The 25,760-nt window shown below is 37.8% G+C and overlaps 1 protein-coding gene across 1 annotated transcript; it reads right to left on the reverse strand.

The window, feature by feature from the left end:
• Positions 1-1,882: 1,882 nt before the first annotated feature.
• On the reverse strand, positions 1,883-10,936 carry LOC127136892 (uncharacterized). Its single transcript, XM_051063403.1, has 8 exons — positions 10,881-10,936; positions 10,767-10,796; positions 3,060-3,207; positions 2,809-2,966; positions 2,602-2,722; positions 2,338-2,508; positions 2,199-2,261; positions 1,883-2,100 (listed from the first exon to the last, which is right to left on the reverse strand). The coding sequence occupies exons 1-8, from the start codon at positions 10,934-10,936 to the stop codon at positions 1,927-1,929; spliced, it is 921 nt and encodes a 306-aa protein (XP_050919360.1). The 3' UTR covers positions 1,883-1,926.
• Between the last annotated feature and the right edge of the window lie 14,824 nt (positions 10,937-25,760).

Raw genomic sequence — 25,760 nt, forward strand, 5'->3', positions numbered from 1 at the left:
CATTCCATTTATCATTGAGATTTTGGACATAAGAAATAAAAATATATTTATTTAGTAATGGATGAAATTTTCCAATCTGTTACTAATTTGAGGTATAAAAGCGCAAATATTAATCATAATAAATGATTATTTAACCAAAATACATAAACCATGTAAAAGAAATACCAGAACCTCATTTGTTTTAAAATATAGTAATGAATACTACCAAATGTTGAAATTAATTGCAATTGATCCAGTAAGGTTTAATGCAACAAAAGATATTGAAACAAAAGGTTCACAATTTTAGTTAAAATTGTGAGAAATAAGTCCAGCAACAAAAATGATTTAACTTCGTACAATTCTTTGGTCCTTAGAAAACTGGGTTTATACAAAACCTGTCCGCAACCTTTTAGGAAGTGATGATTCAAAACCTGACCGCAACCTTAAAAAACTACAATAATAACTAATTTGATTTCAGGATATTGATTTCATTTTGGAATGATAAGATTGCAACAACAATAAAATAACGGTAATATTTTTTAATAGTATAAATAGGTAATTTATTTTATCACATTTTCCACTCACATCTAGTCTAAATTTGACCAATTTATTTTATTTAATTTTAATTTTTGTGTGTACACATTTCATTTGAAAATGAACCTCAATCAACATAACACATGCTTCAATTTTATGCAAAATGATGGAAGTCCTCTTTGTACCCCAAATCAACAAAACACCCCATATTTTGGAAATCCACCTCTTATTCCAAATCCACACCATAATTCAAGATTTCAAAATTCTCTTTTTATCCCAAATCCATAAAATAATTCACCCATTAGAAATTACTCATATCATACATCACCTTACCCAATGAAAAACTCTCTTTTAATGTATTTTGATATATTTGAATCAATTTTTTAATTATATTTTATATAATATATAGTGGGATTTAGTGGGGCCCATTTTCTTAGCCCACTTTAATTATTTACAATCATTTTCTTGTACAACTAAATATATAAAGAATTGATATTCTTATTGATTTATTACAAATCATGCATAACATTAATTATCTTACGGCTGAATTATTTTAATACTCCACTGATCCAGCCAATAGAAAGGAGGCGGTGGACATAATTATTCATTTCAACCCCCAACTATATTTTGGCAAATAAATAATTTAAATATGTTGAGTTATAATACTATATATGATGACGTGAGATTGGTAAAAAGTATAGTTGCATGCTTAACTTAATCATTTCAAACAAAGAATGTAGATTTTCTATTACCAATCAAAAGACAATTCACTGTATATGATAATTATACCTTGTTTTTTTTATAAATCCTTAATTCAGTTGAATGCAAGATTCAAACATTGCTCCAACATTTCTGAACTACCTGCAATTTTAACATATGTATTAGACTTTGAAAAAAATTGTAAAAAAATGTGTTTCTATGTGTTTTCTATAATTAGTTTTGAAGGATTTCATAATAAATTTTTATGTAATTGTTTTTTTAATTTCTAACACCATTAAGCATGCTAAAACCAAACATGCCATGCAATAATCTATTTATAATTTAGTCGTATACACATATTTCATAAGATGACAACGTATTTTGTTATCAATCTAAAATACTTATTAACATTTGAAGATATGATACTCATATAAATTTTGTAGTTGAAAGAACACACAAAACACAATGTTCAACATAACAACATAGGATTTTGAATAATTTCACACACATGAATTAAATACTCATTATCATCCTTTAAACCATACATGAAATATAAATGTCAATTGTAATCCCACAAAATAAACACTTCAAAAAAGTAAGAACACATCCTACAACCAAAACATATCATGTTCTTAACAACTTCATACTTAAACTCATTTTTGTGCTAAAAAGTTCATAAAATATATTTCAATATCAAATTTCCGAAAATTCTAATTAAGAAGATGGTTCTATCTTTAATTTCTTGGATGGTTTGGTGCCTGATAATTGCGTAGCGCCAGACGCTTCAAAATCAACTTCTTCACCCTTGTCAGCAATTACAACATCCTTAGCCGGAGTCATTAGAATGATTGATTCTGGATCATTTTCACCAGATGCAGATAATGTTTGCTTGCAATATAAAAAATTAATTGTCAGATATAAAATGAATTATAATAATACAATATTTATCATAGAAAATTATTATGTTAACAAATGAAGATACTTACTGCGGAAGTTTCCAAATTTTCTTTGTTAGGGACCAACTTTGCATATTCAGTTTTAGACTGATTCTGCACATTGAAATATCGAATATTTATTATACTTGTTAAATATTTAAATAATACATGAATTAAGTGAATATTATACGTCTTCTACTATGTAGTCATTTTCAATCTCTTTAACAAAGGCTTCATCATCACAAAGCTTCCAAACAGACGCTTGGGAAAACGTTGGATGCACCTTAACTCTAAAAGCCATTTTCTTATTCAACAACATTTCAAGCTCATCAGGATAAACCATTGGATCATCTTCTCCATTCTAATGGAAAAATAAAATATCAACCATGAGTGATAATCTGAACTTTACAACTCGATAAACTATTAACATTTTAACTTATGTATAACAATGTACCTCCACCATAGAGTTATGCATAAATTCAGCAGTCATTCCAAGTATAGCAGCACATTCGGAATCCCAGAATACAAATTGATATTTTGATTCACCATTGCTAACATATATCTCAATCTTGTACCTATAGTATTTTAAACGAAGAAAATAATATGATTAATAACAAATCCATTACCAAATTTATTTGCAATTCATCTAGATTATATGTACCTTGGTATAGGCTGTTCGACTTTTTGCCCACATGAACATTCATAAGCTTTTTCAGGATTAGGTGCCTTCGAAGAACACCTTGTGCAGCCATAATAAAACCATCCATACTTTGAGACAACAAATTTCAATGTGGTTGCTACAGTAACACATAAAGTTTCCTAAAAGCAAATCAAAAATGATATTAATTTCAAAAAGCAAACAATATAATTGTAATAGTAAAGATAAATTCGGCTCTATAGTATTCAACTTACATGTTTGATTTTGCAGAACTGACTTAAGGACATACATTTCGCATTATGAACAAACGTTTCTACTGACGAATACTGAGAACCACCAGACCAATTAGAAAGAGATTTTGCAGATTGAGTAGGTTTCTCCTTCTGTTCATTAGTAGGCAACCTATAGAAATAAGATTGTTTTTGAAATTAAAAATTATGTATAATAACCTGAATATAAATAAATAAATAAAATCCATACTTAGACATAAAATCTTGAATTTCAGGGATGTCTTCATTTATCAACAATTTGGAACCACTCCATGCATTTGACACTATAAATTGTATAATTAATATAAAAATTATTGAACGTATAATGAAAAATACAAATCAACTATGTATTTATAAAGTCTGATAGTGTAATACCTTGGCCATCTTTTACCATTGCATGAGTGAGCAGAATTACAATAGCTCCATTGTTTTTAGGATCATTGTAGTAAGCCAAAAATTTTGATCCATAGATTTTCCATAAATTGCAATTTATGCAATTACCCCTATTTTGCAATATAAATAAACAATATTATATGATGGGATTCAGTGATGCAAAATATATAAATTTATCAAACACATAAGTTATGAAAACAATGCGCATTACTTCAAATCTTTCAGCACAACAGAAACAACAACTTTCTTCCCCGGAGTGTTGGATTGGATATGGTTTATCTCACTAACAGCACCAATAATATCTACATTAAAGTAAGGTTCATTATTGAATGTGTTTGCAAATATATAAGTTATATAAGTTATATAAGTTATAATAGAATTTAAATTACCTTCCAGTCTATCGGTTTTGCATTTGCCTTGAAGTATCTCACCAAAATCTTTAAAGAAATATCCTTTAGGTGGAATATTTTGAAGTTCGATTGCCTTCATTGTAGTACCACCAAGAAACACAATTTTTTTTGAATGATCACATACCTTCCACTGAAAATCATTGTTATAGACACTGCCATTGTTTATAATGCAGATCATATTCTCCTTAATGACCTCTTTCCATTTCAGTAAATGGTCATGACGAATAAGGACCTGAATCCGATCACCCTAACAAAATGAAAATAATCTTCTTTTTATATGTTATACAAAAAAGCATTTTGTTGTAATTACTAACTATCATACAAAAATCTATACTTAAAAAAAGAAAAGCAATTTACCAAGGAATCCATAACAGTCATCTCCAAATGTTCAATACCCTTATTATTCACAACACTCCAAACATCCATTATTCGAACAGCAAGACGCCAAGTTTCTTTTGAGTTATTGATGTCTTTCACAGAATCAACCTTTCTACTCATTTTCACTGAAAAAAAATTCAAAAATTAATGTAACTGCAAATTTAGATGACTATAAAATTACAAACCTAATAACCTGGAAAAAAAAAGAGTATATAAATTTGATAGAGGTGTGTGGCAAAATGCTGAAAAGGATCCAACCTTTGATGTTACACATATATAACATCGTTTTGATTGTATAATTATATGTTATTAAATTATAACTTTAAATTAAAAATAACTATTTAATATAGTTGATTAATATTAATTGAGTAATTTAATATTATTGTTAATTTACCTACCAATTAATTATTATTATTGTTATTATTATTATTGATATTTACCCGCCATATATGATAAGAATATTTTTAAAATTTAAATAGTATATTTATTATTTGATTTGATTTGATTTAATTGAGATCCAAACTCTATAAATTAAAATCGGTTACTTATTATGAACAATAATATAGGGTCATTCAAATGTCAATCTATTATTAATTGAATTTTACATAGATGTAATTTTGCAATAACACGCTGACATATTGAATCTTATACCGCTGTTATCTTTGCACTAACATATTTTATCCTTTCAACAGAATAATTATAGTAAATACGTACATTCTGTATACCGAATTATAATAAAAATGTATTAAAATCAAAAGCAATAAAACTGTTTACAGTAAATAAAAATATAGAATAACATTAATAAAATATTCTATTTAAATTTTAAATAGAATATACTATTTAAATCAAATCAAATCAAATAATAAATATACTATTTAAATTTTAAAAATATTCTTATCATATATGGCGGGTAAATATCAATAATAATAATAACAATAATAATAATTAATTGGTAGGTAAATTAACAATAATATTAAATTACTCAATTAATATTAATCAACTATATTAAATAGTTATTTTTAATTTTAAAGTTATAATTTAATAACATATAATTATACAATTAAATATTCATTTTGTCATTTAAATAAAATCAAGTAACGATAATATTTGGCAAAAAAACTACAATAATAATTAATTATTATTGTTAATTTACCTACCAATTAATTATTATTATTGTTATTATTATTATTGATATTTACCCGCCATATATGATAAGAATATTTTTAAATTTTAAATAGTATATTTATTATTTGATTTGATTTGATTTAATTGAGATCCAAACTCTATAAATTAAAATCGGTTACTTATTATGAACAATAATATAGGGTCATTCCAATGTCAATCTATTATTAATTGAATTTTACATATATGTAATTTTGCAATAACACACTGGCATATTGAATCTTATACCGCTGTTATCTTTGCACTAACATATTTTATCCTTTCAACAGAATAATTATAGTAAATACGTACATTCTGTATACCGAATTATAATAAAAATGTATTAAAATCAAAAGCAATAAAACTGTTTACCGTAAATAAAAATATAGAATAACATTAATAAAATATTCTATTTAAATTTTAAATAGAATATACTATTTAAATCAAATCAAATCAAATCAAATAATAAATATACTATTTAAATTTTAAAAATATTCTTATCATATATGACGGGTAAATATCAATAATAATAATAACAATAATAATAATTAATTGGTAGGTAAATTAACAATAATATTAAATTACTCAATTAATATTAATCAACTATATTAAATAGTTATTTTTAATTTTAAAGTTATAATTTAATAACATATAATTATACAATTAAATATTCATTTTGTCATTTAAAGAAAATCAAGTAACGATAATATTTGGCAAAAAAACTACAATAATAATTAATTTGATTTCAGAATATTGATTTCATTTTGGAATGATAAGATTGCAACAACAATAAAATAAGGGTAATATTTTTTAGTAGTATAAATAGAGTTTAGTACGAAATTACTTATAGGAACATGAAAGTAGCTGTATTATGGATTGTAATTAGGGTAATTAAGTAATTATGGTGGTAATTAATTTTTATATATTAAAAGTAGATGATTTGGCAGGATGCACGTCTCTGATTGATTGACAGTGTAAAAATATTTTACACGGTCAGTGCATAGTCTTTTTCTCTAACAAAAATAATTCAAATATATCTAATAACATACATATAAATATGCCAATAATTAAATACAATATTTAACTAAAATGAATGTATTACAACTCTCTCTCACTTAAAAAGATTTTTATCCTCAAAAATTATCTAACGAAAACATATTTAGATATGATTCTTTCATCCGACTCTCCAGCTCCTACGTCAAGCTCCCTCCAACAGGTCCTCCCCATGCCACTTTGACTAAAGAAGTCTCTTTACCTCCGAGTTGCTTCACTTTTCGATCCTTGATCCTTATGGGTGATACCTCAATAGTTAGATTATTCCTCACTTGCACATCATCCATTTGGATTATATGAGACAGATCAAAAATATACTTTCGAAGTTGAGATACATGAAAAATATCATGCAAATTCGAAAGGGATAGTGGCAAGGCCACTCTGTAGGCAATATATCCAACTCACTGGATAATCTGATACATAATAATGAAGCAATGAATAAGCTGATTGGACTTCAGCGCATGTCCAACACTAGTCACATGAGTGAGTCTCAGAAAGACATGATCACCTTCTCGGAACTCTAGAGTCTTCTTTCGCTTATCATGATAACTCTTTTGTCTACTCTGAGATGTATTCATCTTCTCTTGGACCATCTTCGCCTTTTCAGTAGTCTGCTGCATAATATTTGGTCCAATTACAACACTTTCTCCAGACTCACACCAACACAGAGGAGTCTTACACCTCCTCCCATACAAAGCTTCAAATAATTTCATTCCAATACTAGAATGATAGTTATTATTGTATGTAAACTTGATTAATGGAAGAAAATCGTTCCAAGCACCTTATTGCTCTAAGACACAAGACCTCAACAAATCATCTAGAGACTGGATAATCCTCTTAGTCTGCCCATTTATCTGCGGATGATAAGCAGAACTTAGCCTTAACTTAATACCCAAAGCCTTCTATAGACTATCCCAAAATCTAGACGTCAATCTTGGGTTTGTGCCAGACACAATACTCGATGGAATACCATGAAGCTTCATAATCACAACAATATAAATCTCAACCATCTTTTGTAATGAAAAACTAATCTTAATCGAGATGAAATGCGCCGATTTATTCATCTATCCACGATCATCCAAATCGCATAAAAACCTCTATGTGTATTCGGTAACCCAGTCACAAAATCCATCGATATACTGTCCCACTTCTGTAACACCTCAAAATTTGCCCTCCTCTCTTGGGACTAGCTTAGCATATTGCATTTCATGTTTTAGGGCGTTAGTCATTTCATATTGCATATCATGTGAAACAAGCAAGTCATCCTCCTAAGTCTTTCTCAGAAGATAGAGAGGTCAAGAGATTCAAGCCTGAGGGTCTCATGGATTGATCACTAGCCATCTGAGGGTTTATGCTTCAACTAGGGTTTCTTGGTTCCTCAAGGAGGTTGAGTATTATCTTTATTGCAAGGGTACATCATCATCATCATGGTTATGTCCTTATCAAAGGTTTCAGAATCCATGCTCAGATTCCTTGGGATTGGGGTTTTGACCTCTAGTTAACCCTAATCAGTTGCATTCTACTAGTCAGGGTTTCTCAAGGATATGGGGTTTATTTCTTGGATGGAGATCATATGGTCATTATCTTGGGCTTACAAGAGCTAGGGTTTCATTTTGGAGCCATTTCATCAAGTGGTTGAGGCTCAAGCTGATCAGAGCATGTTCAAGTCATCTGTCAACTATAAAAGTCAACTGCAAGTCAATTGAGGGCTTGGAAGTGGAGAAATGAGTTTCAACATCTCATTCATGTTCCAAAGAGGCTTATTTGACATTACAAATGCATATCTTGAAGAATTTGAGGCCAGATCAAAAGTTTCCAAAAATGGAAAGTGACCTGTAATTGAAAGTTTCCAAAAATGGAAAGGTTTTGGTTCAAATTCAACTTGATTGTACATCATCAAAGAAGCTTAAAATGAAATTTTGTCCAACATGAAAGTTGAAGATCTCTCTCTCCCATTTCCAAAAAGTCTAAGATCATGAATTTATGATGAATGGTTGAGGAGATATGATCAAATCATTGCCAAGTGTACATGGAACTTCAAAAGGACATAACTTTTGATTCATAACTCCAAATTTGGTGGTTCTTTTTGCATTTTGCTTCTCATGACATGTAGTTTCCAAAACATCCATCACATTGCATGAAATTTGAACATATGATCACTTGCTTATTCATGAAGATTTTGGAGGGAAAATCATAAATTTAAAAATGGTGCATCATGAGAGCTTTCCACTATTGCCATTGTGTTTAAAAATTGATTTTGAGTGAAAATAATGAGCTATATGGCACTGTTCACGTGGAAATAGCCATGCACCCTCCAACTTTCAAGTTTTGGTCATAACACCTTATCTTGTTTATTTTGAACTAAGCCATGCCTAATGTTGATTAGTATGTGATTAGTGAAGAATATATATTCCTAATCATAACAGATTTGCACAGTTTTTCTGGATCTAGATCTCACATTTTTCTCTCCCTCCAAAATTTTCTCATAATCAAATTTCAAAATTCTTCAACATAACACCTTGTTTTTGTTGAAGATTCATGATCAGTGAGTGTGATTGAGTGTGAATTCATCATTTGTTTGGAGAATTGGAGCCATATTCGTGCAGTTGAAGTTCAAGAACCTTACCATGGAAGTTGATTATTAAGCCAGATCTACACGTTTCTAAGCCTCAAATTCTTCATCAATCATCACTACAAGTATTCAGAAGGAGATTTGGATCATTTGGAGCTTTGGATCGTGCAAAATCAGAACCTGCTCTTCAAGAGGTAGGTTTTTCGACCTTCATAATCCTCAAATCCATGTGTATATTCATGTAGATCTCTTCTTGCTGATGATTCTGAGCTAAATTTCGTGCGATTTGGATAAGAATTGAGGGAGATATGCTTGATTGAAATTTTGCATGTGAAACTTATTTTGTTCGATTCTTGAAATTCATGATGAATTCGCATGAAATAATGATTGATTTATACTCCTCATTGCATGGCCGTTCCATTGATATATGAATTTTGAAATTCTGGACATTTTGAAAAAATCTGGAAATTTGTGATGAACTTCATCACTGTTCTTCACCGCCTTCGTGAGGAAGATGAAGATCTTCACTTTGCGTCGGTTTTGCTTCGCTTTGCGTCGGTTTGGACCGTCGCTAGCTTGCAGCTAGGGTTTAGCGCAAAAACGCCACCGTTTCGTGTGAAGCGTGCCTTCTGATTGGCCAGCGCGTGTTCCAGTTCGAATCCCCCTGGCTCCATGTTTTCAAATATTTTCCTCATAAGCCTTTTCCCTCCTAATTTCACATGTTTTGCTTCATTTGATTCCATTTTTTTTTCCAAACTTCCAAAATTCATATAAAATTGAAAAATGCTCCAAAAAATGCCTGGTTTTTTGCTACCTGTTCCTTAGAATGTCTAGAATTTGATGATGTTAAATTTGGAAGTTGTACATGGCTGGATTTCTGTTTGTGTCAGAATGATTGAACATGTGTACATTTGTGACCTTGCTCCATTCATCTTATCATGAAATGCTTGATATTGATCCAAATGTATTGAAATTTTGCATGATTGTTCTTAACATGTTAATTGACATTTTGGTTTTGGTTTGACATTTTTTCCATGTGTCATTTCTGTTTTGTGTACATGTTAGCATGGTGTCACAATTTGTGTCACACCATTGGATGATCAACTTGTGAAATTTAATTTCCATGCCAAATGATCTTTGTTGATTCTGATTTTTTGTATGGTGAATGTAATGGATGTGTTGAATGCTCATGAATTTTTCCAGAATTATTTGAATCATTTTTGTTTTGATTTAGATTTTTCATTCTCGATGTCCATTTGAATGCTTTGAAATTGTCTTTGACTTCCTTTGCACATGAAATGCCTTTGCTTGATGATTTTGATGTGGCACTTTTTATGACATGTTAATATGTGTTTGAAGTTGCATTGTGTTGAATTTCAGCTCCTGTTTTGAATTTTTTTTCTTCACCTTTGACCCTAGGCTTTGGCCTAGTGGTTTGTACTTACATGTGAGCTTTGAATTTCAGGATCAAGCACTTAATCTCCATGGTTGATGTTGCTTCATCATTTGAATGTTGATATTTGCTATTGATTGCTAACATTTGCTGTTTTGTAGGTTGATGATAACTCACTTGAGTTTTCCTTATGGTTTATTTGTTGTACATTAGGATTGTCTGTTTGATATTGACTGGTGTCTGTTTGTCTGAACACTATACTGATTTGTTTAGTTGTTTACACAGGTACCTAAGTCCTATTGCGATAGACTACAATAACGTGTTTCAGATACCTATTGTAGTTCATTCCCATTACTGACCACCTTAGAAAAAAAAGTGAAAAATATTATTTACAGTTAATTGTAATATAAAATATAATTAATTAAATGGTAAAGTGTTAGACTTACTTAGTTGCAAACGGGAACATGAATGAGTTCTCGTTTATCGCGGCGAGTGACGGCATTCTTGACCAACCTCATGCTTGTAGCAAATACGCACATGAAAAAATGTTCAGGTATTCTTTTTTACAGTTTTATACATTGCACTATATAGATCGGTCAACACTGTTGAACCCCAATTATATGTGCTTACCTTATTAATGTTGCGTAACAAAGGTAAATACATAATATTGACTGAATTACCTGTACTTTTTGGAAATAAAAAATACCAAATAAAGTCATAATATAACACCGAGCTTTAATTATTTTCTCGTACTCGGTTGATTCTTTGGACAATACTATACTCGCATATTATTGTTTAAGGTATTTTAAATTTATACTTTGTCCCCTTGCTTGACCAGATGATTCTCCCTCAGTTTGGTCGTCGCACAAAGGGGTACCCAATAATCATTGCAGATAGAGTTGTCTTGGTTAAATCTACCGTTCACGGCATTTCCATCTATACGGAGACCCAATAACATGTATACATCCTCAAGTGTGACGGCACACTCGCCAATAGGAAGGTGAAATGTGTGGGTCTCGGGTCTCCACCTCTCCAACAAAGCAAGAATGAACTTGTAGTCTGTAACACCTCAAAATTTGCCCTCCTCTCTTGGGACTAGCTAATCATATTGCATATCATTTTTAGGTCATTAGGCATTGCATATTGCATATCATGTGGTTACATTGTGCAAGCTATCCTCTCAAGTCTTGATCAGAAGATGAGGAAGTCAAAGTGCAAGCTAGGGTTTTATTGACTGATCATGGGCCATCTGAGGATTGGGCTGTCAAATTAGGGTTTCATGGTTCTCAATGGATGTTGGTTTTCATCTTGATTGCAATGATGCATCATCATCATCATGGTTGGTTATCATCAGAAGAATCAAGTGTTGAAGCAGATTCCTTGAGATTAGGGTTTTGACCACTGGTCAACCCTAATCAGTTGTATTGGGCCAATCAGGGCATAATCAGGAGATGGGGTTTGTGATGGTTATGGGGTTCATAATATGATTATATTGTGCTTATTGAGGCTAGGGTGTCACCCTTGAGCCATTTCAGTTGGAGATTGGGGCTTAATTTGATCTATGCATGGCCAAAGTCATCTGTCAGTTGGAAAAGTCAATTGTGGTCAACTGTACATGATCTGATGGATTTGGAGGTGGAAATGAGTTGGATACACTTCATTCATGTTGGAACAAGTGTTATTGGACATCTCAAAGCTCAAGAATGAAGAAAATCAAGTCAGGACAAAAACTGCCAAAAATAGAAAGTGACTTGTAATTGAAGTTTCCAAAAATGGAAAGTTTTGGACCTCAAGACCACGTGTCCAAGGAAGCTTCAAATGAAAAATTGTTCAACATGAAAGTTGTAGATCTTGTTCTCACCTTTCCAAAAAGTCCAAGAACTTGAAAATCCCATGTATGGTTGGAAAGTTATGGCTCAGTGAACTTCAAAAATGACCCATAATCAGGAGGCCATAACTTCCACATGGTTTGTCCAAATTGCAAGTTCTTTATATGCACAAACTCCATTTGACATGTACTTTCATGGTGCATAATTGGATTTTTCCAAAAGTGGCCAATGCAAAAAGTCAATTTTCAACTGGACAGTTAAATTGGACCAAGGGCAAAATTGTCCAACTTTCAAAATAATTGAAATTTTTGAGTGGGGATTTTTGCAACACCTCATGAATGGTATTTAAAATTTGTTGGAATCATCATTTCATGGAAAAGGCTTGTAATTTGAGATTTGGCTTGAAAAATGAAATGGCAAAAATGGACAAAGTGGCATTCACATGTGATTTTGCAAATTACACATCCAATGAGAGTGAGGCAAGTGGCAACAGCTCACACATGGCATTTGGGAGTTGTGTGAGCTGTCAAAGAGGTGGCAATGAGCTGGCATATGAAATTCCAATTTTGCCCCTAAGCTTGAAATTAACATTTCACTTACACATTCCAAATGGTTAATTAACATGGTTAATCATGGATTAAGCTATCATATATATTCCTAAACACATTCTAATCATAACAGAAAATCACATTCCCCAAAATTGGATCTCAAACTTTCCAAATTCTCTCAAAATCTCAAGAACACCATAAACACAAAACTTCATCAAACTTCATCAAATCTCAACCAATTCTCGAATTTCCTTTTGCATCAATCTTCAATCATCATCCTCTCCATCTGTTTGTGAAGTTTGGAAGGAAAGGAGTGTGGAATCGCAGCTGCACCTACAAGCTTCATCAATGGCAAATCGAGATTGTGTGCACTAGGAGCCAAATCAATTGAACCTAAGCCTAGCAATCATCTTCCTTATCACTCTAGTTCATCTGTTTGTGGAAATCGAAGCACAAGAGCATCCATTCCAGCGCTGCACTCCAGGTAATCCATTTTTTTCGAATGTCATGAATCTTCCATTGATTATGTGCGTTTGGTAGAGCGAGGAACATAGGTCATAATGATGTGAGTAGTTTAGCAAATGGATAACTATAGCTTAAGAAATCTGGATTTGAATTTTCGAACCAAAACCCTAACATGATCGATTCAGGAGATTTAGGAATGGTTAGGTTAAATCATGATCGTATTTGGATTGTACACGTTGAGACGGTTCTAACCATATGCCACATGTTCATTTTGGTTGAGATTTCATGTTCTTCGAATTCTTGAGTTTCTGGAAATTGCTGAATGGAAACGATGATGAAATGCTCTTTTGATCCGAAATTCTGTTTAAAATTTTGAGTAAGGCGTTTACCGCCCCCGCCTGTACATAATTACTACTTTGCCACTGGAATTTTTAATTAATCAATATTAATTCAAATAATTCTTAAAAAATCATTAACATGTTAAAAAATTCATAAAAAATCATAGAAAAATCAGAAAAATGTGGAAATTTTTATGTTGACTTCCTTGTTGACTGTAGATGATTTTTGACTTATTGGTCAAAGTTGTGCATGGTAGGATTATTGTTTGACATAGGCTTGTTTCACATGTATTCATTTTGATACATTTTACCAAATCCAATGTGAAATGCTCATATTCTAAAAGAAATTCTTGAAAATTTTTGTGATGATTGTGGACTGGATGATGTTTATTTCCATGTAAATTTCATGAGTTTTTGATACCTGATCATTGAGTTATGAATTTTGGAACTTAGGTGTGACAATTTGTGTCACACCTCATTATGTCAATTTGCTGAATTTAATTGTGTGACCTAGGCTTGGTAGAATAATGTGAAATTTTGCATGATGGTTGATTAACATGTTGAGATGCTATATGAATTTTTGTGGAATTTTACATTGCATTTTCAAATTGTTTGGTATTTTTCATCTCTGGTGGTTGAAATTGCAAGTTCATGTGACATAGGTTGGCAAATCTTTTGTGAAATGCTCATATGGTATTGTGTGATCATGAAATTTGATATGCTTGTAATAGACACATGATGTGACATCCCTGCTTTGGTCCCATCCATTTCTTTATTGTTTTCATTGAGTTATGAATTTTTAAAGTGGAAGCATGTGTTGATGTTGTGATTTGGAGCATATAATTGTGTCTGTTTTGTTGATTTTCATTGACATGGTTCCCTTTGCCCAATTAAGCTGAAATTTGGTGTGCCATACCTGGATTAGGTCCTGTTTAGGTGTAATTTATTTGAGATTTTTTGGATTTGTTTTGATATGGATTTGAATGCAATAGTTCTGATTGGATGTTTGGTGTTCCATTTGACATAAGTTGAATTGTTTTGTGCTTAAAATGAACATGATGAATGATATGGACATGGGATTAATTGTGTTGGCTCTTGTTTGACATTAATTTGACTTTGGTTGGTGAATACCTTGCTGTTTAGGAATTTTTCTTGCCTTTGGACCCTAGGCTTAGCCTAGTGGTCTTGTTGCTAATGTTTGCTTGATTTTTCAGGATCAAAAGCATAATGCACATGGATAATGAACCAAGTCAATTCAATTGATGTTGTTTGATGTTTGTACACTAACATAACTTGGTTTTGTAGGTGGTGAAGCTTGAGCTCATAGCTTGCCTTTGTTGTGCATTAGTTTGTATAGTCTGACTGATTAATACTTGCTGTTTATGTTTGTCTGTCTGAATACTAACTGTGTTTGACTGTTTCCAGGTACTTTTAGTTGCTCAGTTCCTTGTGAACTTTTGCTTGGCTTTGCTTAAGCAACTTGCATTGAGGTATAACTTCCTAACTTCATGTAGTCTGGAGACCCGGCTGTTACCGGGCCGGGCAAATGTCTGAAGTCCTCCTTAAGAGGCAATGATTGTGGTTGTTTATTTTTTTGTGCCAAGCAGGTGAAAGTCCTTTAAATAAGGCAATTGGTGGAAGTTAGGGATAAGCAATCTATCCCCCACTATTCTGTGAGTCTTCTCCTTGCTCCCATTACATGGTTGTAGCATTGAGATCACAAGCCCAAGATCCGTGCAGTGCACATTGTGTCAGTGTCTCTGAGTATAGAAGGTTTCCCCCATTCTGGACCCATGCTCATTTGTCAGAAGCTCTCCCTGGTTAGGGATAAGAGCTGTGAGGTCTGATCCTCACTTCACCTTTCATTTGCTTCACCTTAGCCTCGTAATGGCAAGGTTAAGAGCAAACCCAGCCCGTACAGACGACTCGCTTCGGCAGTCAAACCTATTGTGTGAGCCACTTGTTTGGTTATAGTGCGTGCTATGTGGATATCTGTTTGAGATGCTTGTTCTCATTGGATGTATGCTTGAATTATTCTGTATGCTTGTGTGCTTGCTTCTTTCCTGGATAGGAGTAGTTTGCTTATGCAAGTAGGATAGAAAACCGAACTTAGGGTAAACGATGCATGACAACACTAGGCTCGAGTCCAGCTCCCTAGTAGTGTGTCGTTCCCCGGTTTCTGGCTGAAATCTTTTTCCCTTTCAGGGGAACTACATCGCCCTGATCCTCGTTCTAGACGAGGTATGTAGGCAGGGGGTCGTGCGAGACCTCTCCGGGCAACCTTTTTCTTTTTATTTGTGTTTGTTTGTTATCTGATTGTATGTTTGGGTTCGGATGCCGACGTAAGCCCAGTGATTGGCAGTCGGGCTCCACGTTTGCCCTTTTGAGTGTGTTTTGGTTCGGGTGCCGACATAATTCCATCAAGTGGTTGTCGGGCTCCATGTTTGCCACCCTTGCTTGTTTGTATGTTTTGTGTTGTTTGGCGTGCGTAAGCCGAACTACAGTGGCTCTGATTCTTGTTCCAGACAAGATATGTAGGCATAAGGTGCGATACCTTATCGAGCTCGTTCCTCTTAACCCCACCTGCGTTCCCCGTGTGTGTGTGTGATGTTTTAGCAACCTATTCTTTATTCTAGGACGTGGATCCCGTCGAGTACGACGGACGTGAGGGGTGCTAATACCTTCCCCTCGCGTAACCGACTCCCTTACCCTTTCTCTTTGGTCGCGAGACCATTTCCTTTCCAGGTTTCTCTGAGCGTTTCCTTTCCCTATCTTGGGATAAATAACGCGCAGTGGCGGCTCTGTGTGTGTTTTATTTTTAGCTCGCCGGTTGATTTTTCGCAGGATGCGACAACTGGCGACTCTGCTGGGGATTTACAGATGTAGACCTGTGCTGGTCCATCTTCCCTAAGCGAGTCTCTCCTAGCGTTCTAGGATTAGTTTAGGTTGCTTGTTGTGTGATTTATTGCATTTATTATTCTAACCAGTGTGTATCTATATTTGCATTAATATTTGCATGCATCATACTATCATGTTGTTGCCGTCCTCTGTGCAGGTGGTTTCTCTGTTTTGGGATGGGTGTTCTGAGTGGGGCTAAAACCCAGGCCCGAGTATACACCTAGGACTAGTGTGGTCTCATGTCGCCTCTTTCGTGTTAGGTTAACATGTGCCTGGCGGCGTGATGTACCACAAGCCGGACGAGGTTCATTTGATAGTGCTTTCCTCTGTGGAGTATCCACTTTGGCTTAGTTACTTCATCTAAGCTGTTGACTCTGGTGGCCGATCATTTCCCGGATCTTTGGTTTAGACGATCTCAGGAGAGCTGCAATGGCACACCCGAAAGGGCAAACCCATTGAGTATCTCTGCCCGATTGTCGAGACTATTATCCGCCTTAGGATGACCTGATTAGAATTTACCTGTGAGGGGAGGGAGATTCTTTCAGATGCATGTTCAGATGGTGACTCAGATGGTGACTTTTTGTTCCGTGGGTCTTATTTATAAGTCGGATTTATGGCCGTTTATTTTAGAGACACCGGAGTGCTGTCCGTGATTTATCAGTGGGGATCCGTTTATTTCAGGATTCCCCGGGCCGAGGTATTTATCAGTGGGAATCCGTTTATTTCAGGATTCCCCGGGCCGATTCAGATGGTGGTGGTATGTCTGCTCAGAGACTGATGATGATGATGATGTATCCTTCTTCCGTTTATTTTGGAACCCGTGGGTCTGATTGATGATTGTACACTCCTCAGATGGTTATGATCAGTTCAGAGACCAAATTCAGTGTAGATGATCAGATGGCTTGGAGGATGGCAACGCATTGCATTCATTCATCAGCATCATTACATCTTGCATTAATTGCATCTAACACATGTTTACCCATATGCAGGGACATTTTGATCAAGATCCTGGTTGAGAGATTTCTTTACTCAGAGATGAGGACCGGTTTGAAGCCCGATGTCGTCTACAGTTTCTTCGATCCTGAGATTGGTGTGCTGAAGGAGATGATAGCATTGATTACTCCCGACCATGTGGGGATGTTTAGAGAGGCATACGGTAGTATCTTGAAGATGGTTTTCAGACTCACTGACAGTGATAGGAGTGCCATTCATACTCTTCTCCAGTTCTATGACCCGGGGCTGAGGTGCTTTGTGTTTCCAGACTATCTGTTGGGACCTCTGATGGAGGATTATGTCAGCATCCTGGGTATTCAGATCCGTGATCAGATTCCTTTTCATGTCACCAGAGCAGAGCCAGATATCCTTGGAATTTCACGTGCTCTTTATTTGAGTCCGGAAATGGTCAAGGAAGGGTTGAAGGAAAAGGGAAAGCTACCCGGTTTTCATTTGAGTTTCTTGAAGGCTAATGCCAAGGAACACGCTGCTATGGGTAACTGGAAGACGGTTTGCGCATTGATTGCTGTGAGCATTTATGGGATTGTTCTGTTTCCTAATCAGAAGAATTTTGTGGACCATAATGCTATCAGATTGTTTATACAGAGGAACCCTATTCCTACTCTGATCGGAGATGTTTACTACTCAGTGCATAATAGGAATGAGAAGAGGCGTGGTGGCTTGATCAGATGCTGTTCTCAGTTGCTCTTCCGATGGTTTATGGGGTATTTGCCTTCTCGGGGTGCCTTTGTTCAGATTGATCCCAGTGTCAAGTGGTCCTTCAGATTGATGGGTCTGCGGGCTGATGACATTGCTTGGACTCATAATGGTCTGGCTGGTCGAGACTTTATATGCAGTTGTGGGAGTTTACCTAATGTGCCTTTGGTGGGAGTTCAGGGTTGCGTCAATTACAACCCAACGCTTCTCAGGAGACAGATGGGGTTTGCTATAGAGGGTCCTCCTCTCGGGCGAGAGATTCAGGAGTCCTTCTATTTCCTGATTGATGGTAACCAGACCAAGCTGAGGCAGGTATTGGACGAGTGGCGAGATATTCAGAGGAAGGGTAAGGTTCCGTTTGGCAAAGTCAACAGTCGGTATTTTCCTTTGTTTGAAGATTGGTTGCGGAAGAGGATTGAGGTTACATTTCTACCATTTCCTGGAGGTGATCCTGTGTGTCCTATGATTGAGGGTCCAAGTTCTTCTGTCAGCATGGAGGAATTCCTTGAGATGAAGAGGGCTAGAGATCAGTTACTTGCAGAGAAAGCTGAGTTGGAGAGAAGTGTTGCTCGTTTTCAGGCAGCTAATCAGGAGATCAAAATGAAGATGGAAGATCAAGACAAGCGACATGCCTTGGAAGCCAAGCGCTTTGAGATGGATACGGCCTACTATGGGAAGATCAGCCAAGCTTTAGCATCGTCCAACCGGGAGCACGACATCACGAAGGATAAGCTGTTCAGAGCATCGAAGGTTATTGAAGATGAGAAGAGAAGGCAAATCTTGGTGAAGGATCAGAGGGATGACCGAGCCAGAGTCCTCGCTACAGAGTGGGAAGCGGAGAAAGCAAAGATCAGGGCTGAGAGAGATCACTACATGGCAGAGAGAGACCACTACTTCAGGCAGATGAAGATTCATCAGAAGGAAGTTGGGAGACTACAACAGGAGAACACCGAGCTCAGGTTCGCCGCAGAGTTCGCGAGGATGGAAGATGAGATAGGGCCATCTGTGGGACCCTCATCCAGTTAGATCTTTCATTTGTGTTGGATTACCGTCAGGCTTGTTGACGGAATTCACTTGTCTGTATTTCTTTCCTATTCTGGAGGATTGTATTTGATTTTATCTGGTTGATGTATGACTATGGCACTGATTGTGCACTTTTGGTTATGTGATGGTGATTTTTCATTCAGTGATTGGTTTTCAATCTTTATTTGCTTTGCCGTATGCACTCTCACAAGCACACACATGGTTGGGGGTATCATGCTAAATCACATATCTCCGATCTGCACGATAAATCAAATGCTGAACGACCAAATATTGATGCCGGATTATTATTTGTCTCAATAATGCCAGGGTCGAGAGACAAAGTGTCCTTCATATGGATAGACACTGCATCCATGCATTGATCATAATAACTGTGCTTTATTTTGCAGGTATTTGTTACTAACGTGCTTGTTTGTGACAGGAATCATTGCTCGCGCTCGAAGAACAGTACCTCTGCGCTCAACACGCCCTCACAGATATTACACCAGAAGAAATACGCCCAGACTCATGGAGCTTCCCAGTGCAGATATGCTTGAGCTAAAAGATAAAATGAATGAGCTGATCAATATAATGCAAGGCTTTGCAATTGGTCAGAAGGCTCTGGCGGACAAAGTTGAGAAACTCGAGCGGGTTTCTGCGGCGAACAGTGGGGTTAACCTGGATGGAGTCTCCAACCAGGGGCAAGGATCCAGAGACGGTGGAAAGAGGACAACTGTTGGTCTGGTGAATAATGCTGGTGGTGTTGGTGGCCAACCGGGGCAGAATATGAAAGACAACTTTGTGCCTCCGTTTTATGGGTTTGACGAAGATCAGGAAGAGGATAGAGAGGCTGATCAATTTTCTATGCAAAACGAGCCTTTTGTGCCTTACAACATTCCTCCTCAGAACAAGGAAATCCAGCTGCTGGCTGAGAAAATAAAAGTGCTTGAGAGTTATGCCACTCCCGGGGTGGTGAATATGTCAAATATGGGGCTGGTAGAGGGAATCGTTATTCCGCAGAAATTCAAAGCGCCGGCATTTGACAAGTATAACGGTAGTTCCTGCCCGGAAACTCATCTCCAGGCATTCGTCCGCAAGATCTCTGCGTATACGGCAGATCAGAAACTGTGGATGTACTTTTTCCAGGACAGCCTGTCTGGAGGCTCCCTGGAATGGTATACTAAGCTGAAGTCTTCTGATATAAAAAGCTGGCAGGATCTTGGGGATGCGTTCTTCAAGCAATACCAATTCAACGCAGATATGGCTCCGAGCCGTACCCAGCTGCAGGGTATGTCTCAAAAGCACAATGAGGGCTTTAAGGAGTATGCTCAAAGATGGAGAGAGCTGGCTGCGAGGGTGCAACCTCCGCTCGTTGATCGTGAGATGTCAGATCTATTTATGGGGACCCTGCAGGGGCCGTTTGCTGAGAGAATGGTGGGCTGTCCTGTCACCAATTTCTCCGATATTGTAGTGGCGGGAGAGCGGATAGAGAGTTGGTTGAAGTTGGGCAAAATTCAGGGTAACGCTTCTGCATCTTCTTCCGGTTCGAAAAAGCCATTCGGTAATAACGGTGGGCAGAGGAAAAAAGAAGGCGATACCAGCGCCGTGTACACTCAACGAGGACCCGGCAGGGACCGTTACTTCCAGCACAATGCTGCGGTAACGATTCCCGCTGAGCCTCAGTCAACACAACCGCAACAGCAACAACAGCAACAACAGAGACAACCTTTCCAACAGAGGCAGCAGAGGGCTGGATACCAAGTCAGGGGCAGAGCAAGTGATCGACAATTTGATAGGCCTCCCGTGACGTATTCATTTCTGTTGAAGAAACTTGTGGACCTTGGGCTGGTGCAACTGAGGACGCTGGCGCCTTTGAGACCTGATCAGAGGCCAGCCAGTTATAATGAGAATGCCAAGTGTGAATTCCATTCGGGTGCGCCTGGGCATAATGTGGAGGACTGCAAAGCTTTTAAGCACGTAGTCCAAGACCTGGTGGATTCAAAGGCCATCAATTTCGCGCCATCTCCCAATGTCAATGCAAATCCCATGGCCGCGCATGGTCAGAGGGGGGTGAACGCTATTTCTGTGGAGAATAGAGTTGGGCTGTCTGATGTTGGTCAGCTGAAGACGCCTCTGGCTGAGGTCAAGAGGCAGTTGTTGAAAAATGGGGTTTATCCGGGCTGCGGTCGTGTGTGTGCTGAGTGCACTGTTTCTGTGAATGGTTGTGAGCTTCTGCGGAAGTGTGTCCAGGGTCTGATGGACAGTGGTGATATTATGATTGAGAGGGCTGAAGAAGAGAAGGAGGAGGTCTCCACCATAACGATTTATTATGACCCGGTTGATTTGTCAAATCTTACTGAAGAAGCTCCAGTTACCATCACGGTACCTGGGCCGATTCCTTATGACAAAGATGATGCCGTGCCATGGCATTATGGTGGGGAGGTGTATTGCAATGGGGAGAGGATTGAGGAGCAATCTGCTAGTGGAAACACCGTGCTAAAGGTGGATAATGCCGGTCCCAGCGGTTTCACTCGCAGCGGTAGGCTGTTTGCTCCTGATGCTTTGAGAAGAGGGGAGGAAGAAAAAGATAAAAAAGAAAAGGCCGAGGCTTTAGCCAGGGCAAAGGGAAAGGCTGTGGTGGATAGGGGAAGTACTCCTGTGGTGACACTGGCGCCTGCGGGGTCGGATAATAAATTTGATGATGAGGCGGAAGAATTCCTGTGAATAATCAAGAAGTCAGAGTATAAATTGGTCGATCATTTGCAGCAGACTCCTTCTAAGATCTCAATTCTGTCATTGTTGCTGAGCTCAAAGGGGCATAGGGAGGCCTTATTGAAAATTCTGAAAAGGGCTTATGTTCCTCAGGAGATCACTATCAATCAACTGGAGACGGTCGTATCCAATGTGCATGCTAGCCATGGGCTGGGCTTTACGGATATGGACTTGACAGTGGATGGCAGGAACCACAACAGGGCACTACACATAGCTATGGAGTGTAAAGGAGCCGTGCTTTCGCATGTGCTGGTTGATATCGGCTCCTCATTGAATGTGTTGCCAAAGAAAGCCTTGGCGAAGCTGAACTGTGATGGGCTGATTTTGACCCCGACTGATTTGATTGTGCGGGCATTTGATGGGTCAAAACGGGCTGTGTTTGGAGAGGTGGAATTGCCGGTAAAGATTGGCCCTGAGGTGTTTAAGTCCACGTTCTATGTCATGGACATCCAACCAGCATACAGTTGCCTGTTGGGTCGCCCATGGATTCATGCTGCAGGGGCAGTTACTTCGACTTTGCACCAGAAGCTGAAATATGTCTGGGGAGGTCAAGACGTCACCGTCTGCGGAGAGGAGGATATCTTCGTCAGCCACCTGTCTTCGTTCAAGTATGTGGAGATGGATGGTGAAATCTGGGAGACGCCTAGCCAGGCTTTCGAAACCGTTAAGGTGGAGAATGCTATGTTCGCGAAGCAAGAAGAAGAGAAACCATCCATCGCTTCCTACAAACAGGCTGCTGAGGTGGTCAAAAGTGGAGAGGCTCCTGGTTGGGGGAGAATGATGGAGGTTCCTGAGAAGAAGGACAGATTTGGGGTTGGATATCAGCCTGGCCGAGGCTCAGGACGGGGAAGAGGACGTCGTACGTCGGTCACCTTCACAAGCGCCGGAATGCTGGATCCGGATCACATCTGTATGATGAGTGAAGATTCTGATAGTGACTGCGACATTGACCAATGGATAAAGCCGTGCGTACCAGGGATGGAAATCCAGAACTGGAAGGCCGAAGAGATCATCCGGGTCACTCTCCTCGAAGAGTAATATTTTTCTTGTTTTCCTTTTTATATGCATGAAAGCCATGCGTGTTGCCCGACACGTAATGGTCCGTTGTAAGGGCCACCTCATGTTCATATTTGCAGAATTTTGCATCATAAATAAAGGATGTTTTTCAATTAAAAGCGGTGTTCCCTGTTTTTCATTTATTTTTGCAGTTTAAAAATAAAAACAAAATAAAAATGGCAATGTTTTCATTTTTCTTTTTGTTTTCTCGCACCGGTTCTAAAGCAATGCATGAATCAACATTCATGCAGATGCGATTCTTCCCCGGATCTCATTGATAACAATCCTGTTACACCCTTGTATGACTTCGACAATCCGATCTATCTTGCTGAGGAAGAAGACGAAGAAGATTGTGAACTGCCAGGGGAATTAGCCAGGTTGTTAAAACAAGAGGAGAAGGTGATTCAGCCGCATGAAGAACAGATTGAGGTCGTGAATTTGGGTACCGACGAGGCTAAGAAAGAGGTGAAAATCGGGGCTGCTTTGGAGGAAAGTGTAAAGGGCAGAATGGTGGCATTGTTGAAAGAGTATGTCGACATCTTTGCCTGGTCTTATCAAGATATGCCAGGGTTGGATACCGATATTATGGTGCACAAGCTACCGTTGAGAGAAGATTGTCCTCCAGTGAAGCAGAAGTTGCGCAGAACTCGACCTGACATGGCGATGAAGATTAAGGAAGAAGTGCAGAAGCAGTGGGATGCTGGTTTCCTTGCTGTCACTAATTATCCGCCATGGGTTGCGAACATCGTGCCAGTCCCGAAGAAAGATGGAAAAGTGAGAATGTGTGTGGACTACCGAGATCTGAATAGAGCTAGTCCAAAGGATGATTTTCCATTACCTCACATCGATGTGTTGGTAGATAATACAGCTCAATTCTCGGTGTTTTCCTTCATGGATGGCTTTTCTGGCTATAATCAAATCAAAATGTCGCCAGATGATATGGAGAAAACAACGTTCATTACACCATGGGGTACCTTTTGTTACAAGGTGATGCCATTTGGTCTCAAGAACGCCGGTGCTACTTATCAGAGAGCCATGGTGACTTTGTTTCATGATATGATTCATCATGAAATTGAATGCTATGTTGATGACATGATAGCAAAGTCCCAAACGGAAGAGGGGCATTTGGTAGATCTGGCCAAGTTGTTCGACCGGCTGAGACAGTTCAGACTGAGGTTGAATCCGAACAAGTGCACATTCGGAGTGCGGTCCGGTAAATTGCTGGGGTTCATTGTAAGTGAGAAAGGAATCGAGGTTGATCCTGCAAAAGTAAAAGCAATAAAAGAAATGCCTGAACCGAGAACAGAGAAGGAGGTTCGTGGTTTCTTAGGTAGATTGAACTACATTTCGCGGTTCATATCTCATCTAACAGCCACGTGTGAACCGATTTTCAAATTGTTAAGAAAAGATCAAACGGTCAGGTGGAATGATGATTGCCAAGCGGCATTTGAAAGAATAAAAGAATATTTGCAGGAGCCTCCGATTCTGATGCCTCCTGTGGAGGGAAGACCATTAATTCTGTACCTGACAGTCCTCGAGGGGTCTATGGGGTGTGTATTGGGGCAGCATGACGAGTCTGGTCGAAAAGAGCATGCCATATACTACCTTAGCAAAAAGTTTACCGACTGTGAAACAAGATATTCACTGCTCGAGAAAACTTGCTGTGCTTTGGTCTGGGCTGCTCGCCGACTAAGGCAGTACATGCTGGTTCATACCACTTTGTTGATTTCCAAGATGGATCCAATCAAGTACATTTTTGAGAAGCCAGCATTGACCGGACGGGTTGCGAGGTGGCAAATGATTTTGACTGAATATGATATACAGTATACCTCTCAGAAAGCGATCAAGGGGAGTGTATTGTCTGATTACCTCGCCCAGCAACCCATTGATGATTATCAACCGATGAAGTTTGAATTCCCTGATGAGGACATCATGTTTCTCAAATCGAAAGATTGCGAGGAACCGATCCCGGAGGAGGGGCCTGACCCTGAATCCGAATGGATTCTGATGTTTGATGGGGCCGTTAATGTGAATGGAAGCGGTGTTGGTGCTGTTTTGGTTACGCCGAAAGGGTCCCACATTCCTTTTGCTGCCCGACTAACATTTGAGTGCACCAACAACGTGGCTGAATATGAAGCTTGTATACTGGGTATTGAGGAGGCGATTGATTTGAGAATCAAAAACCTTGTCATATATGGAGATTCAGCTCTGGTGATAAATCAGGTTAACGGGAAATGGTATACGCATCAGTCTCATTTGGTTCCGTATCGAGATTATACGAGGAGATTGTTGACGTTTTTCACCAAAGTGAAGTTGCATCATGTGCCCAGAGAGGAGAATCCTTTGGCAGATGCTTTGGCTACTCTGGCTGCCTTGATTAAGGTCCAGAGGTGGAATCAGTTCCCCAATGTTGAAGTGGGACGTCTGGATCGACCGGCTTATGTGTTTGCTGTTGATACGGCACCTGATGATGAGAAGCCGTGGTATTACGATATCAAGCGCTATCTTGAGACGCAAGAGTATCCTGAGGGAGCGTCGAAGAAGGATCGAAAGACTCTGCGGAGATTAGCCATGGTGTTCTATCTGAATAAGGATGGGGTTTTGTATAAGAGGAATTTTGATTGGGTCTTGCTCAGATGTGTTGATGATGCGGAAGCAAGCCAATTGATGAAAGAGGTTCATGAGGGATC

This window comes from Lathyrus oleraceus, chromosome 4, assembly GCF_024323335.1.
Source record: "Lathyrus oleraceus cultivar Zhongwan6 chromosome 4, CAAS_Psat_ZW6_1.0, whole genome shotgun sequence".
NCBI classification, from domain to species: Eukaryota; Viridiplantae; Streptophyta; class Magnoliopsida; order Fabales; family Fabaceae; genus Lathyrus; species Lathyrus oleraceus.